This window comes from Telmatherina bonti (genome assembly GCF_933228915.1).
Source record: "Telmatherina bonti genome assembly, chromosome: 4".
NCBI lineage: Eukaryota > Metazoa > Chordata > Actinopteri > Atheriniformes > Telmatherinidae > Telmatherina > Telmatherina bonti.
Window position 1 is genome coordinate 14,228,486 of NC_136622.1, and position 17,810 is coordinate 14,246,295.

General features: G+C 41.8%; 1 protein-coding gene across 1 annotated transcript in view; it reads right to left on the reverse strand.

Annotated features, from left to right (window-relative positions):
• The window catches only part of agrn (agrin), a gene marked incomplete at its 5' end in the record, with an annotated part of 277,398 nt that overhangs the window by 20,829 nt on the left and 238,759 nt on the right, over positions 1–17,810 (reverse strand). The window contains 9 exons of the mRNA XM_079239816.1: positions 279–508; positions 842–1,057; positions 3,453–3,645; positions 5,056–5,442; positions 5,561–5,680; positions 7,172–7,286; positions 10,560–10,687; positions 11,030–11,071; positions 17,119–17,244. Of these exons, the coding sequence (XP_079095942.1) occupies positions 279–508; positions 842–1,057; positions 3,453–3,645; positions 5,056–5,442; positions 5,561–5,680; positions 7,172–7,286; positions 10,560–10,687; positions 11,030–11,071; positions 17,119–17,244 (1,557 nt within the window). The remainder of the gene's footprint in view (positions 1–278; positions 509–841; positions 1,058–3,452; positions 3,646–5,055; positions 5,443–5,560; positions 5,681–7,171; positions 7,287–10,559; positions 10,688–11,029; positions 11,072–17,118; positions 17,245–17,810) is intronic.

Here is a 17,810-nt window from a genome sequence, read left to right on the forward strand (position 1 = left end):
GGGGCATGAGTTGCACTCTGAAATTAGGCTGTCAAGCTTACTTAGGATTTGTGAGGAAGGGATGACCACAGTGAATCTTTAAAAAAAAAGAGGGCGACGCGGATATAAATAACCATCATTTGAACTACAAGGTAGTCATGTTTGAAAATGACACGCGATTAAAACTCACGTCTTGCATATTTTGACTCGCTCGAATATGTAGAAAACACACAGGAATGATAAAAATCAGCTGAGCGTCACCTCGGCGTTAATGAAACGGTCTTTTGTGATGATCTTACCCCAGAATCCTTTGCTGCATTTGCAGTGGAACATCTCAGCCTCCTTGACCTTGCACTCAGCACCATTCTTGCAGGGATTTGGCTTACAGGGGTTGTTACCGCATTCACCCAGTCCGCTGCCGAAAAGGGTGTCGCTGCTGTCCTCCTGAAGGTTGAGCAACCGATTGTTGACGTCCAAAGAGCGGATGCAACCCACCAGACCACTGGAGACCCCTGTACTATCAGTCACGCTGAGAAACGCAGAGAGAGAAATTTTGTAATTGCTGCACTGCTATTAACCAGTAAGAAACGCCACTGAAAGTGCTGTAACATGTTGATGCAGTTTCTTTAGCCAGCTTCCTGTTGAAATATTATAGAAAAATACATCTGTGGTTGAAAACAGGGAGAACCAGTTAGCACAAAGGAAACAAATTGCATAAAGCAGGAATTAATGTAATATTAAATTCAGTTGTAAACACACTTTAAATCCTTTAAAAAAAAAAAAGAAAAAAAAAAAAGACTGAGATTAGTAGCTATAAGCTGTTATCATCATGATATAACTGCATGGAGAATAAAGGCCTTACTCCTGCTTCAGTTCCCCTGTCACTCCTCCAATGAACAGCGGAGTATCGAGATTGAGGCCGTCTGTGCCCTGTGGACTCTCCCCCTGGATGGATGGCTCGTTGTCAACGCTGAGGGTGGCAGTTCGCCGATTACGCGTCACTTCAAGCTGATGCCAGCCGCCCTGACTGATATGAACCTTGCTCATCAATGCACCTGTCCCCGATCCTGTGTTGAACCTAATAGGGATAACACACAGAAAATAAAATACTGGTTCAGTGAACAGTGCAACATGTACCTGTGTACACATTTGTGTTCACATTTAATATCAGTTTACACCCAAACTGTGGAGATGGCTTTCGAGTTAATGCTTGATCTCTATCAAGCAATGACTGAAATAAATCTGCTAATACAGCTTAACAAATATATGCACAAAAGCCAGGAGACAACATGACTTCAACCTACATGATGCGACTGTAAAAAGAGTAGTTACCCAATTAAAAACACATTTTTTTTCACACCTTCATTTTCATTCAACCTTTTACCAAAGGAGAGTTTTGTTGAGGAAAAAAGGCCATATCATCACAGAAAAGAGCTGTCGTGTATGAGCACCCACGCACGCAGTAGTATTAGCGCAACCTGAGAGCAATTATCCGCCCCGAATAATTAGTTCTTCCCCTCGTGTCCTGGCTTTGCGGAGCTGTGGGTGGTAATCGCACAGCTGTATTTCTGGAATGAAGACAGAGCTCTGTTTGAAAGCTCGAGTGAATAATGATCTCCTTTAGTTTTGCCATTGATTTCATTCTCAATTGAGATATCTAACCTGACCAGGGTATAAGAAACTGAAAAAAGCTTTGATGGGTCAGGGTGATATCCCAAAGACAAGGCGAGCTGATGGTGTTTGAAAATATGAGGTCCAAGACAGACGTGGTGCAGAATCTGTAATTAGTCCAGTTGCGTCTCTTCTGAGGATGCTGCCTCTCCCACATGAATTTTATTCATACAATTCTGCTGTGGGTAAAGAGATGAATACATATTATTCTAATCATTATAATACTGAGCCTTTTCGCAGGTGTCTGGCAAGAAAATTGGCCAATTTCAAAGGACCAGTTGAAACCGGGGTCACTGACAGCTTCAGCTGAAAGGAGAAACTGGATCATACAACATGTATTGTTTCATCTTTGGTTCATGCAAATGTTCCAGTAGATCCAGTATTGGTTGTGGCATGAACTTAGTGACAAGTGAGTGTAAGTGGTAGCGTGGTAAGTCTACATACTCTTAAAAGAAATCCTGATTGAGGTCAGGAGTAGAATAAAAGCCATGTGGGTGTTTTACCGTGCCAACAGGCTGAGCTTTCCAAAGTCCAACTGTTGAATTAAGATCCATAGATGAGCTGAAGAAGAGACATCTTGGGTGAAAAGCAGGAGCAAAATAGAGAGCAAGTAGGAGAAATTATGAACCATTTCTTCCCTGGATCGTCATGGGCGCCATGGGATCACTGGCAGATGAAACGAATGGGCTTGTAGAGCTGACTGGGGTGCATGGGGAGTATCACAAATCCAGTATTATGTGCCTCACCGAGATGTGGCGGCTCAGATTTTTTTTGCCAAGCTACAAGCACATTACCTCCATGCATTAATGGAGATCTCTAGAGATTACAACCACGCCCCTCGTTGTGCGACACTTTCACTTTCGGTTAAACCACAACATTTGTAGGCTTTTAAAAAAAAATGCCATTAAGCCCTTTATGTGTAGTTAATTGTCCTCAATGTGTACTTACACAATATAACTTTCTCTGTCATGTAATTAGATTAGATTAGATAAACATTATTCGTTCCTGAGGGGAAATTCAAGGCTAAAGAACAACTCGTCCAAGATTTAACAGACAAACATTTAACATGATACACAGGTCACAGGTCCGAGTAGCCTTAGGCCTCGCAGGCGGAAATCCAGCGCCGCCTTACAACAGATAAGGTGGAGGGCAAAAAGACAGGTATAAGAGATATACAGTGAGGCTCCGAGTCAGACAGGACAAAGTTGCAGGAGAAGAAAGGGACGAGCGAGGAACAGAAAGGAGCAAAGAGAAAAGCGTCCGCCTCCGCCGGGAACTAGAGGGAAAAGCTGCTCCCATTTACCAACATGACCTGTACAACCGTATGTCCACTCCTTTGTTTCTATGTTTTAAAACAAAACAAAACAAACCACGATGTACTCATTTCAGACCATCTCCAGACATTTTCACCATCTCTGCACATAATTATGTGAACAGCTTCCTCACAAGTTTAATTATCTCTCTGATTGCATGCCTTCATGACTTTAACCTGCAATATGTCCAGAAGCCTCCACATCTTTATTTATTTTCTGGCACTGTGGTTTTTCTACATGTTTACTTGCTCTAATTATTTGCCTCATTATCTTTAGTGCTGTCTATTTGTTTTGTTCTTATTTACACCCTCTCCCAGCTGCTGCGGCAGCGACCCTGTTTCCTCGTTGATATCATTAATGTTTCATCACATTTCGCGATGAGGATAGATGGGAAGGATAAAACCTCCTATTAAATTTAATCTAGCGAAAGCGGCAGAATCAATAACTGACAAAGTCTCGCTGCCTTTTCTGAGCTGAGCCAGCGCTCACCTGAGCTCCACCCGGCCGTTGACCAGAGCCAGAGAGATGAAGTCCTTCTTACTCTGCTGGCCGTTGTAGAGCAGGAGGCCGGTCATCTCCGAAGCTCTGAACTCCATGGTGATGCGGACCGTGTGGTACGCGGTCATTGTCTGGAAGGCCAAGTAGGACTCGCCTCCAAATGATGGGATGAAGTACTTGATCACTGTGGAAGAATGAAGACAATAAGCCGGTCCTGTCACTACCACGTGATTTACTTTATCTCCCTCTAACAGAAGTTTAATGTGCACGATTAAGTCTGAGTGGAGGCGTCGAGTCACTGCTTCTAGACAGAAAAATAAGCTTGTCTATCAGTTTATTTTTGGACTTGTGTTTTTTTCCAGAGAGTTCATCAGAAGGATGAGTTGTTTTTTTTTTTGTTTTTTTTTAAGCAACTCTCAAGTCATCCACAATCACACGCACAAGACATCTTTGTGTTTTTTTTTCACCACTCAAAAATATGATTACTAACAATTTTCTCCGCTGAGCTCCTTTTCTCCCTTGTCCATCTGTCTTTCTGTCCATCTCTCTGAGAACAAAGGCAGCTGATGAGCTCCCTGTTTTCTAATGATTTGATTGATCTGGAGGAGGCTGTTTGTGTCTATGTGTGTGCGTGTGTGTGTGCAGTTTGTGTCTAAATGTGGGTGTACATCATTTTAGTTAGCCGTTGCAACTCAAAGACACAAAGTGACTCTCAGCAGCTAATTCCCATCAAAGCAATTACTGTCAATTATCTAAAGATGCAGCTGCGTGAGGTTGCTACTTGTTCCCCAAAATCCTGATGTAGGGTAAGTCAGAAGAAACTCAAGAAGTTCTGGATTCATTATTTTCTCTGCAAAGGGGAATGGATTCTCCGTTACACTTGGTTGATGGGGGTTCCACACACCTGAAATGCTAGAATTAGGTTTTAGAGGTGAACAGGGTAAAAAAGCTACTTTAGCTCTGAGTTGTTGGGTTAAAAAAAAACAAAAAAACAAAAAAACAAAAGCAGACATAAGCCTGACATTCAGCCCAGGGCTCTGACTCCTGCTAACTCGTTGAGCTTTATATCGGCCAATAAATCCACATCTGTAGCCACTTATCATCTCATTTACATAATCCTGCACTAACTGAAATTCATTACTCCCGCTGCTATTTAAGGTGTCACCTTGTGCTCATTTCTATTACTGAAAACCACAAAACGACAGGAGAATCCCTTTTCTTTTCCCTTAAAAAGAAATTTCCGTTCAATAAAACATTTCTTTGATGTTTGACTTTTATAATAATGGTCTGCTTGTCTACTTTTTTAAATGCATTAAAGCACTAAAGGATGTGGTTTGAGGTGATTATAAAAGCGCTTAAACCCACGACTGACACAAGGGAAAGTGGGATGCCTGCTACCTTGTTAGCTGCTGGAAAATCCCTGTAATATTAGCCTTTGGTGAGCTCTTTGAACTGTGCAAAGGTTTGAAATGAAACGACAAGTCTGATTCGGCTGTTTTGATTTGAAAGTGAGCTCAGCCTTTAAAATGATTGATGTAAGAGTTATGATGACAAAGGGCGAGAAAATAGTCCCTCATACAGCTGTGTGACTTACCTTTCTCACACACTGTCCCTCCTCGCCCGGCGGGGCACTTGCAGCTGAAATCATTGCCGTCGTCCTCACAGGTGCCCCCGTGGAGGCAAGGGTGAGAGTCGCAGGGCTTTTGTTTCTTGTGATTAACCCTTCCTTTACCATGAGAGATGCGAGTGGATGGCGGCGGAGTCGTCGTGGCTGCAGCGAGGGTAGATACTGGTGTTGTGGATGGTGCTGCAGTGGTGGTGGTACGCCGGCTGTTGAAAGGCCTGCGGGTGGTGCCAGGCGGGCGCCGAGTGATGTACGGAGAGGTTAGCGGAGTCCTGGTTGTGGTGATGGGAGCGGCTGTGGTGGCTGCTGCAGCTGTGGTGGTGGTCGTCGTGGTGAAGATGGGAATGGCGGACACGCCTGACAATTAAAGGAAAAATACTTATGGTTCAGAGATTTTCTTTTTTTTAACAACCTTCGATAAAGCACCTCATAAAACCCCCGTTTTCACAGTCGTGTTAAGAGCACATTACATTACCATCGTCTCTGAAGACAATATTATCATTTTCAGGCTTCTTCACAGAGATGCTGGTGTCTTGGGAGGTCTTTAACTGCTTCAGCAGGGCTCCCATGACGTCATCCACTGTGTATCTTGTCTCTACAATAAACGAGAGATACAGCCACTCAGGACAAGGCCTCTCAGGAACACTCTGAAGCAAATACAGGACTCCAGCTTCTTTAATGGTACTATGAATATATATCAGACAGCTCCGTGTATGACAGGTGGAGGGTCTCCATGGACCACTTGTCCTCCAACCGTCGCTTGTCCGACTTTTCTCCAGATAAATCGCTCTCATAATATTCGCCGCAGATGTTTGTTTTACAGGCCATGGAGGAGCGCTACATAACAGCATCCACCGCTGCACGCGGAGGGTGCGAAGGACACTAAATGATGCTCATAAAACAGATAAAAGTGGAGAATGATGGAGGAAAAGGAAAGATAAACACTGCAAACACTGAAATCTAAGTAAGATTAAAAATCTTAAATTGAGTTCACATATGTTTTTTTCTTTTTAAAAGTAAGATAATTCTTAGTTTTTATGCCAGAAAATTCCTCTTGTTTTAGGAGTATTTTTCCTTGTTTTGGGAAGTCTTGACGAGCCAAATTTTCTTGTTCTGTTGGCAGATAATTTATCATATTTTAAGCAACATTTACCTCATTTTTGTGTTTTTTTTTTTCTTGTTTTTTAAGGCTGAATTTTTGCAGTGAAGACATACTATGGGATATCCTTTTAATTATTTTAAGCCCGGATGAGCTGAATAAAAATCAGAACTTTTTAAGATTTGGTGCCATTAAAAATGGGAAAAAAACCCACATGATTGTACGTACCCCTTTAAAAACCAGACACGTTTAGCTGACCACTTCCTGTTTAGTGGAGTTAAGCTACGTGCTTATACTGAATTTTTTATTAATACTTCACGATATAAATGTAAAGATATTTGACTCAATGATACAAGTTACCCTGAGCAACAATTACATCCCTTCTACCAGAGCTGCGTGTGTGTTTTGTGTGAAGGCAAGTTGTTACAGGTGAGAGATAGCGCTGGCATTGAGGAGAAATTTAAAAGAAGATGATGCAACTGAGGAAAAACATTTAGTGCCTCTCAGAAGGGGAAAAAAAAAAAAGTTAATAGCATTTAGACAACACATGCCAACCATTAAATGTGTGATTTTTACAAACACAAATGAGAAATAAAAACTATTTAAATCTGCGCAGCAACAGAAATTACGATCTTTTTGGCGAACACTTGCATAAGTATGGATGAATTAAGAAATATATATGACAGTCCATGCTAGCAGAGGCATTAACAGAGTTATGACCTACTGCATACATCCCTCAGTGTGAATGTGTGTAGAAACCATTTCACTGCTTTTGCACAAGAGCTTATAGGACTAATGTTAAAGTTTAGTGAGGACCGCCGTCTGTCGTAGCTTTAAAAACTTTATGGGAACTGCTCTGCAATGAGCCAAGGTATCCAGGACAAACAGATTTTATTGGCTGAGAAATGATGCGCACTTTGATGACTACATCAAAGTTTTTAATCTGTTTATGGCTGAACGCTGCTTTTTGCTTTACTGGTGTCTCACCTGGTCTGAAGTGGGCATCTACAAAGGCCAGGATGGAGTTGCTGCGTGCCAGGTTGCGGACACGGACGCTCATGAAGTCTTTGTGCACCTGCGACTTCCTGAACAACTCATTGAGCTGAAAATGAGAGGGAAGGAGTGGGAGGAGAGAACAGCAGAGACAAGAGATGATAAATAAGGGTGGTAATGAGCTGCGCGCTTTCATTCTACAAAGCTGTACACTATCTAGCAGGAAGAAAGACTGCCGCTCAAATTGGTTTGCAGAGAAGGAGGCCGTCGGATGTGTCTGCACAAATCGACATTTAGCCGGCCGCTGTGGCATTAATTTCGTGAACAAGTTTTCCGGAGCAGCAAAGATAAATGTCATGCCATCCTGACATTCTGATTGGCTTTGCTTCCCTGCTTTGTGTGTGATGTAACAGCCCGAGGAGCTCCCAGATGATGTGTTTTTTTCTTGAGGCTCATAGTGAAACTGAGGTTGTTTTTGGTCTAAAATCTGCAGCAACTTTTTCACTTAAAACTGTGCTGTTTTCATGCAGGAAGTTAAAAAAAATTACACCAACTGAAGGTTTGACTGTAGTTCTGTCCTTATCGGAGCGTGGTTGTGGATTAATCACATTCAGACAGTACAAGAAAACAAACAAACAAAAAAAACCCCTTTTCCACTTTCATTTGAGCGACTCGGTAAAATCACAACTCTAATGGCCATTTTTGTTTCTCACAAAGAAGCTCCTCCACACTCCCCACAGATTTGACTAAAGCCAGTCATTCACAGACGGATTTTTACACAAATTCCCTCCATTGTATCATATTCCTTTAAAAGGTGCAGATTCAGGACATAAATTCTTCATGGTTTTGTTCCTGCTTTCAACAAAGGGTCTATTATGGATGCAAATGGTCGCATATAGACCTAAGTCAAAGTACTTTACACAACATACCATCTTATCCTTTACACTGACATTCAAAGTGTCCTTGACAGAATTAAAAGGCACTTATAAATAAAATACCGTTTTTTATTTTTTATCTCTGTCATTTCACACACATGTACATACACACCCACACACACAAGTGAGAATAATGAGGGAGATGTGAGGCTGAAAATCTTCCCCACACACACTTAGACTGGGATTGAATCTTCTCATTAAGCATGATGCTTCATCACCTGAGCCACGGCTCTTCCCAAATGTGGTAAAAAAAAAAAAAAAAAATCTGCTGATTTAGTAAATGAAGATGATGATTCGGGACATTTTGTTGAGCTTGAGTGTTCAGCACATTAAAGATTATTTCCTTCATTTACTAAACGGCTCTGATTTGTGGACTGAAGTGTGACAGCAAAGTAGGAAGTAAAATCCCCGAAATTAGAAATTAAAGTCACGGTGGACAAACTCTCCCGTGGACACACTCATCTTTCCTCCCCGCCTTTTCTTTTTTTAATCACATGCTTTTAATTTATCTAATGCTGTCGAAGAAACAACGCATCCATGCATTGGATGCATTTAAAATGCATCCAGCAGTCGACTCTCTGTGTGTGGAGGTCCGAAAAGTGCAAGAGCGCTTCGTGCTCGGTGTTTGTGCTGGAAGATGAAGAGAGGGTTGGTTGTTGTCGAGTGGCACGCCAGGCTTCAAGAGACCCACAGGCTGAGAGCGTTAACGAGCACGCTCACGCAAATCGCTGTGAGGTAGAAGATTAGGTCCCAGTGGGGGTTGGTGACACTGATTTAACAGCTGGTACATGTGTTCTGTGTACACACATGTGCACACACACACACACACACACACACACACACACACACACTCACACAAGTTCTCATTTCATCAGAGCAGCAAGGCTCTGGCTTGTCAACAGAGACGTTTGTTCAAAGGTCTGAGATCCACAGAGAAAATGGACTGTGGAAAAAGTCAATGGCACGGGCCAAACTGTGATTACAGCGCAGGTCTGGCCTGGTTTCAGCTCGCCAACTGCTGCTGGGGATTTAATCGTCCAAAATTACCAGATATCCACTACATGGATATGATTTTCAAGACTTCATCCTGTAGTCCTGCGTTGGACCTGTCCAGGGTGTACCCTGAATATCGCCTGCTATCTTTCTGGGACATTCTCTGGCTTCCCTGCAACCCTGATTTGGACTAAACAGTATAGAAAATGGATGGATTTTGTCGTCTCATCAAGCTTGTAGAGCATCTTTCAAAGCCAAGCAGGCTGCAATCTGTGAACACTCTTAATCAGCCGTATATGAAAGGAAAAATAAGGGCAGAAGGAAATAAAACCGAAGCGATGGACCACGGTTCTGTGAAAAGCCCTATTTTCTCCTGATGCACCTACCTGAGCATTCAATTGCCGTACATGATCCTTTTTACAGATCACCTGATATAACAGATTGCCAATATGCCCCTTTTTATTAAAAATCAAATATCAGCCAGGGCATGTTGTCTCTCGGAGATGTGATGTATGTTCCCTGACTGCAGCCAGCAAATGTGTTTTCTATCATTGTTATTTTTCTATCAGACGTCTGACCAGAGAAATCACTCCAGCTCAGTGTGGCAGAATATTACTCTGCAGCTTCAGAGGTGTCAGATCAGGAAAGTGTGCTGCGATAGCTGCCTGGAAAGAGCCAAAAGAATTTGATTAGCCCGACTCTCCACGAGGAGTTTCGTTGTGTCGTGGCGTCTTCGAATGTTGTTGGAGGCGATTTTGTGTTCCTGACAAGAAGATTCTGGGAAAAATTTAGCAACAAGACTTGTCGTTCCCCAGTGGCTACGTCAGAGCGACAGTTTTCACTTGAGCCGGTTGTCAGCAGTAGAACAAGCTGAAAACACGCCGCATTTAACCAAACTCCCAAACATGTCATCTTCTGTGTCACCTGATGAATGCAACTCAGGTATTTATTTATTATTTTATTGTTAAAAATAAGCATAAGCTGTATCATTGCAAAAACTGAAATCTGAGTAAGATTAAAAATCTTAAACTGAGTACACACATGCTTATTTTTTTAAAGGTAAAATTAGTTTTTATGCCAGAGAATTCCTCTTGTTTTAAGAGTATTTTTTACTTGTTTTGGGAAGTCTTGACAAGCCAAATTTTCTTGTTCTGTTGGCAGATAATTTATCTTATTTTAAACAACATTTACCTCATTTTTGTATTTTTTTTTTCTTGTTTTTTAAGGCTGAGTTTTTGCAGTGGAAATTTTACACAGAGCGATGTCTGCAAGGATAAAACCTAAATTCTAAGAGGCTTTAGGACCCGGTGGGGGGGTCCTAAAGTCATTTGTAGATCAGTCATTTGATCTACTATTTATAAAAACAATATAATTTTGAAATATTATAAACTGAAAGCTTGCAGAGATAGGAGGCAAGTAGGAAGCTTTAGTTAAGGGATGTCAAAACTTCTTACAGCGTTCTCTATGCTGCGTGCCGTCTCTCCAAACAGTTCAGATTTGGGGTCCTCCATCTCTGGGGTGTAGAAAATATCTTGTCCTTCCACCTGGTCCAGGTGCAGGTAGCCGGTGAACTTCATGGTGGCTGTAAAGAGACAAGGTGAAGAAAGACGATGTGATACCGAAGCCATGCGGCAGCTTAAACCCTCTTCTTCGATCACTCAGTTCCCCTCTGCCTTCACACGGTGCTCTTTCTGGGATAGTGCCAGGTTTTGGGTTAGTGATGGATTGTGTGTTTGTGTGTGTCTGACAGGGGAAGTTAGTGAGTGTGTTGCTGATTGCGCGGGGGAGGGAGGAGGAAAGGGTTTATAACAGGCTGCGTTTGGCTGTTAAAGGTGAAGGTTGTGATGGCGGGAGAGGTGGAAGAGTGAAATATGAGTGAAGAAGGAGAGAAAGGAAGGGAAGTGGGGAAATGGCCCAGTTTTACCAGAAGAAGACTCGTCCCAAAAGCTGACCGTGGCATGAAGGGCTGGGTAGAAAGACAACAAGTTAGACAGACAAACAAATTTATGAGGAAAACCAAAACACACACACACACACACACACACACACACACACACACACACACGTTACAGAGAAAACAGCCTTTACACACTCTGAAAAGTGCCTTTTCCCATAAAGAGAGAGCCTCCCTGTGCAACCTTGGGGTCGGTTATGTTGTCCAACATTTATCAACCCTCTATATGGTTTCTTCATACCGCTGCCAGTGAAAAGAGGGTTTGAAATAAAGCTGAGAGTCAAGGGGGATTTGTGTGTGTATGCGTGTGTCTATGTGGCGGAGAACAGAGGAACGTGCGAGGCGCTGATGCCGGGCTTCCACGCCGCTCGTAATCAGCAGAACAAATTGCCCAAATCAATCATGGCTGCCCCTGCCTGAGCAACGGCAGTGGGAATGGGAAAAGCACTTGTATGATTATCGTGAGAGATAGTCGTAATTGTCTCCTTAATGCCGGTAGACCGATGACTGACACAGCCTGGTTAAAATTGCATGAAAAGGACAGCAGACACTAAGAGCGCGCACACACAAACCACCTCTTTCGCCTCCCCTCTGTCCCCGCTTGTCTTCACAGTATTTTCACGGGAAGCACACATCGATTCATATGCGACTGTAGCTATAAAACAGAAGCAAATGCCCGCGGTCTGGCCGCTAGCGGGAACGTACAGAAACCAAGGGGACGGTGAGTAAAATCAAACTTTTAATCTGGATGGCAGACAAGCATCAGAAGGGGTGATTTTCCAGCCCACTGCCATGACGGATGTAAAGAGAGGGAGTGAAAAGGAGCGATAAAAGTCGAGACAGAGCTATTTGACTATCAGATTGTAGTGAACTGTAAAATGAAATGGATTTGTCAGACTTCCCCGGCCATATGGAAGAGTTTACAATATCTGGAACTTAGTGTGCTGTTAAGTACGTGCCGGACATCATCTTTTATGTCATATGAATGTAAATGGCAGTCTTTAAATGTAACACATGGAGACCTGTAGTGACTTTTAAATGTTCACACGATCGAAGCCAATAAAAAAAAAAACAAAAAAAAAAACAACAACCAGTGCTGCTCGCCCAGCCTGTGCTGCGAGGCCGGCTTTAGGCAGGGGCAAGAGGGGGCAATGCCCCCTCAAACAAATACTCTGCCCCCTCAAATAAAATTCGCCAAAACTGCACAAACTACCTAAACTCTCCCTCTGCACAGAGCTGCGTTCCGGTTGTACAGCATTACATTGGGGGACCCCCCCCTCCTTCTCCCCCAGGAACAACCAATCAGCATTTAGTATGCAACTGAGTCGACAAGCTTCCTGATTGGTGGGTGTCAGGTTTCTCCCCCTCTTTGAGGCGCTACAGCGGTAAAATGATAGCGAAGTGAAACTCAGTTAAATACCTCGTTTACATCGTGAGATAGGCTACTTAAAAACTAATTAACAATAAATACAGTAGTATATACCATCTATGTGTTGTGTCAACAGGTTATTGTTGCTTTTTTTTAAGTGTGTAAGCCTGTCAGTGGGCCCATTACTCCATCGCACATGAATACTGGATGCGTGGGCATGGTCTGGCCTGGGCATTCCCGGTTCGAGCCCCGAACATTTCTCATCAAGCCCCGAATGATTTTTCAGCCCAGAAGAAATAAGTTTACATTAACTCAGTCGCCTTATAATATTAAATAAGAAGGTAGTTTTTTTTTTTTTTTTTTTTTTTTTTTTTATAAATTTCCTGACTTCGGTGAATGCAACACAGGTACAACAATGTGACCAATCAGAGAAGAAGTTTACAGAAGCGGGGACACCTCCGTGTTTTATTGGCTGATAGCCCGGAGTTTTAGTTCTAATCTGAACTCCGCTTTTATTTTGAATTAGGGTGGACATAATCAGCGGTTAAAATACACATCAGATGATTTTTTTTTTTTTTTTTTTTTTAAAGAGGTGAAGCAACTCTTGGCTACCAGTGGACAGCCACTGGTAGGTAGGTAAACAAAGTACTCATTTCAATTAGTATGTCTTCAAAGTGACATGAACATGAAGCAGATCATTCATGACAATATTGATACTTCCAAGGTTAAGCTAGTCATGCAAAACCGTTAGCCTAGTCTTTTTCTGTTACACACATTTGCATTAAATCCAGTGTGTGTATGAGACTGGAAAACGTCCCGAATTTCCCAAAACCACTAAGGAGGAAGTGCTGCTGGGAGAGTGCATGTGCGTGTGTGCACGTGCGCGCGTCGTGTTGTAGTAGATAAAAACAGCTTTAACATCAGTGTGGAAGTTTTGTTTCTTGATGCAACTTCAGTTCAGATGTAGATAGAAAACAAACAGCTTTATTATAATATTTACTAATTTGTTTACCAGCAGGTCTCTGGCTGTTCAGTTACAGTCCAGCTGTTTGGTTGATGGTATTACATCTTCTGTTGCTTTACAGTATATTTGGAATAGAAAACCAGTCTTATCATGATCTCAGCTTTTTGGCTGTTTATGTATTAATGAGGATGGTGGTTGGTGTATGGTTGTGTTGCTCCAGGATGGGCTGTTAGAGACTGGGAGGGACACAGTAGACCACTAGAGCTGTATTTGATGTTTGCAGTTATACATGTAGAGATTCGTCAATATGATTATTACCTCTACTACGACTGTCATTTAGCATTCTTTGTATTTTAACAGAGGTAATTTTGTGGGGGGGAGCCTGTTGCATTACATGTCAGCAGTCCACCAGCACCTTCCTACGATGTTCTCTGCTGTTTGATTTCCTGCTTGTGTTGTTCTCAGTATCATATGTAACTCACTTTGGATAAAAGCATCTGATAAATGACAATAGAATAGAATAAAATAGCTGACATGACATAAATAACACAAGCAGTAAATCAAACAGGAGGGTGGATGAGTGCTGGTCAGACTGATGGGAGTCCAGTTGGACACAGGTCCTGCCATGCAGTGCAAAAGAATTTTCCTTTTTGTTTGTTAAGATGAGGCTTCCTGATAGAAATTGTCAACATTTAATTCAATAATTTGATTTACTTTGAATGCTTAACTACCATATAACTGAGTGACCTGTCCTGTCGCTTTGCATTCCAAGATTTACTCTGGAAAATAAAATGTTTTAATTATGTTCGTATTCTAGATTTATCATCAGATTTATCCAACTATCCAGAAATGATAAATTTAACACATTTAAACCGTTGAGTAGCATATTTCATAAATATACTAGATTATTGAGCCTATATCCCCAATAAATGACACTTGAGTTGTGGGCTCAGCCCCCAATGTAATTATTAGTTAGTTTATTAGTGATTATTAGTTATTGTAAAGTAGGGACTGAGTTTTTTTTTAAAAAAAAAAAAAAAAAAAGAGGAGAAAGTGAATAAAATTAGGAAAAAAATGTAATGTTCTGTGTTAGGTGTTTTTGTTGTTTGCTGAACTATGCCAGCTTAGTTTTATATTTTAGTTTATTGTTATTTGGCTGTCTAATGAGACATTGGTTATGTTGTTAGCTATTAAAACTGATGATTGATATTTCTCTTTTTTTTTTTTTTTTTTTTTTTAAATTATTTTAACGTATCTATAATTTTTTTATTCCTTTCCCCCTCTGAGGGATTGCCACCTTATTGTGGTCGGAGGGTTTGCGTGCCTCAGTGACCCCAAGAGCTATACCAGCAGGAGCTTTAGTTACAGGAGGGACACACAAACTGGACAAGTCTTTGGTTCGAGGCCTGACAAAGTGCAATCCATTTTTTTAGAGTGCCAGACCCTAACAGTCCCATTAAGAAAACACTTAAAAAAAAACAATAACAACAAAAAGAGCACAAGCGTGAAGTGCACACGCATGATGCCTCCTTCACATATCTGCCTGCCCCCCCAAGTATGCATTCCTAGAGCCGGCCTTGCTGTGCTGATCATAATCTCCAAAGTCAAACTCTACTTGTCAAGCTTTACGGCATGCACACACTAACTGTCTGGATACAAAGTGTGTGGACATGCACATGAAACTTCCTTGTTCGATGTCTCAATAAAATATGAGACAATGAACAATTAGTCTTTTTGTTCTGTAGCAGACGTCAATAAACTGGACGGTACGCCGAGACAGCAGCACATGCATGGGGGACAAAAAAACCCCCAAAACGATCTGGCGTATCGATCAGCCAATCGCGCACCCTGCTTTTATTGGTAACACTTGAGTTGAATGAAGTATTGATCAGTAGTGCGCTGTCATTGTTAGCTTTGATAAATATTTACTGTTTTTGCTGATGTGCTATAACACAGGTAATATCTCCTTGTGCCGTCAGCCGCATCGGAGGCTGAAATTCAAGATTCAGTGCGGCAGACTGTTGTAGCCTCACATCTTTAAACCAGGTAGAATGTGAAGGTTTACTGGAAGGCTTTGGGATGTTCAACGTGCCAGAAATACAACTCCACACACTAATTTGTGGCATCAGCTCTTTCAAGTCATGACCTACAGCTCCCCTGGGAACCAGAGAGAAACCCTCTTTTCACCATCAGTCAGGCTACCGCTGCTAGGACACACCGAGACAGAGGGATGGAAGGAGGGAGAGAGGGCTGGAGAAGCAATGGCGAGAAAGAATCCCTTTATCTTTATGAACTGAGTGTGGCAGAAAGCGCTGATTGGTACAACAGCACTCGTTGGCCTCTGGTTGTCTCTCGACTCTCCCTGCGCTCAGCTCCGGAGAGGAATGAACTGATGCAAGACTGGATTGAGATTGACTGGGCTGAAGGAGAACAAGAGTGAGACACAGCTCAAGAGGGAGCTACGGAGGAGTGGCACAGACAGATAAAGGGCAGAAAAATTGTGTGTCTGTGAGCAGGATGAATCAAAGAAGAAAAGGAAAGAGGGTAGAGGAAGAAAGAAACAGCAAGAATACAGACACCGATGGTTATTTATAAACCGCACGCCTAATATGTGTTGTCATGCGAAACTTTGTTTGCAGTAAAAATCTTCAGAAAAACTAAAGAAAGTGAACATAATTGAGGCTTCGTGAGGAGGGCATGACACACAAGCGTGAGACTGTGAAACACCCTCAATATGCAATGTGTCTTACAGATATTAGACTTCACGTTTCACTGCTTGTTTCGTCTTTAATTTCCTGCCACCTGTCAATACTATCATTTACATATGAGAAAAAATGTTTCATAAAGGGACTTCTGCTGAAAAAAAACACCACCTGTCCTGGTTATTGAGGCAGATGGTACGCTACAAAATCACTCTTTCCAATGTAAACATAAAAAGGAGGAATGTTGTGTTCATTTTTAATGTAACAAACAAAAAGAGATGAAAGCAGACAGGAAAGACGTGTCTCTCAGCGTTTGGGACATACAGTCTCCCCCTTCTGGCAGAGGCAGTAATCACACAAACGCATGTGCTTATGCATGTGCACGTGCATGTACACGTTCTCGTTCGTAAAATAAACCCATACTAACCATTGTGCGAATCAGAAATCTGCAAACGGTTCCGCCATCTTTACAGAAGCTACGGCTACCTTTAGCTACTTGAGGCTCACCTTGTCATATTAGTATTTCTCTTCTTTTTACTCTCTCATCAAATGTTCTCCGCTTTTCTCAGCTTCTTTTAAAATGTATCAGTTCAGGATGATGCAGCTGTGTTACATGTTATATACTTTTTCTTTTTTTTTAGGAAATCATTCATCAAATTGCAGTTTTTAATTCAAGTTAAGTGCAGGTGCAGATCATCATCACCATCTGATGGGAGCGATGGGGAACTCTGGTCCACAGTCATTTAAGTTCTCATTGTTTTTCTACTCCCAACACATTTGATTCAGGTTAAATGGATCCAACGCTGTATCAGGTTCTGCGCAGTTTGGCTGATTCATTTGAATCAGGAGTGTTGGAGCAGGAAAACATCAAGACTTACAGGATGAGGGCCAAAGCGTAAAAACATGACTCAATTTCAGGACCAGGTGGCAACAGACAGCAGGTAAAGTCAGAGAGCAGGACAAACAGGAGCATTTTTCAGATATGAGGTATAGAGAGTATTTCCAAAGGGGACCGCTGACTTACAGGGGCAGTTGGCGCCCTCTGGGGTGCTGGACGGTGTCTTGCCGTCGGGACAGCAGCCGAATTCTGTGTTGTCACAGGATGACTTGTCCTCAGCTGTGGGTACAGTGGTACTTGTTACCGTGGGACCTGTGGGTGATACATAGTTTCTCTTAACAATAAAACACGAGAAAATTCAGAAATTCAAACCAGCTTATCTCCGAAACCCAGCAGGGCGCTACGACCTTCAACCTTTAGACCACAGAGACAGGTTAGTATGTCAGAGGTGAACCCTGCACATATGGGGTGGGAAAATCCATCGAAAAAATAAAACATCTGGATTTTTTTTTGCTTCCCAATTTTAAAATCAATTTTTTTTTGTGAAAAATTCTATTTTTTTCCCAAATGAATAAAAATAATCTATTATAAAAATTTTTGTCACTTGTCCTCTTGAGCATTATAGCAGCAGAATGATGGTCTGGCTTCTGTGTTGTTTTTTCCTAATTGAAATCAAGAAAAATGACGAGCAAAAAAAAAAGTTTTATACATTTTTTTTTTAAATTTACAAAAACTAGCAATGTTAAATAATTGTGAGAATCAATTTAAATCGAATCGGCACCCGAAAAAATCAGAATCGAATTGAAAAGCACGTCGTCACAGCCCTACTGCACATTTTCTTTGCTTTTTCTCAACTTCCGCCTGCTTCTACAGGTGTT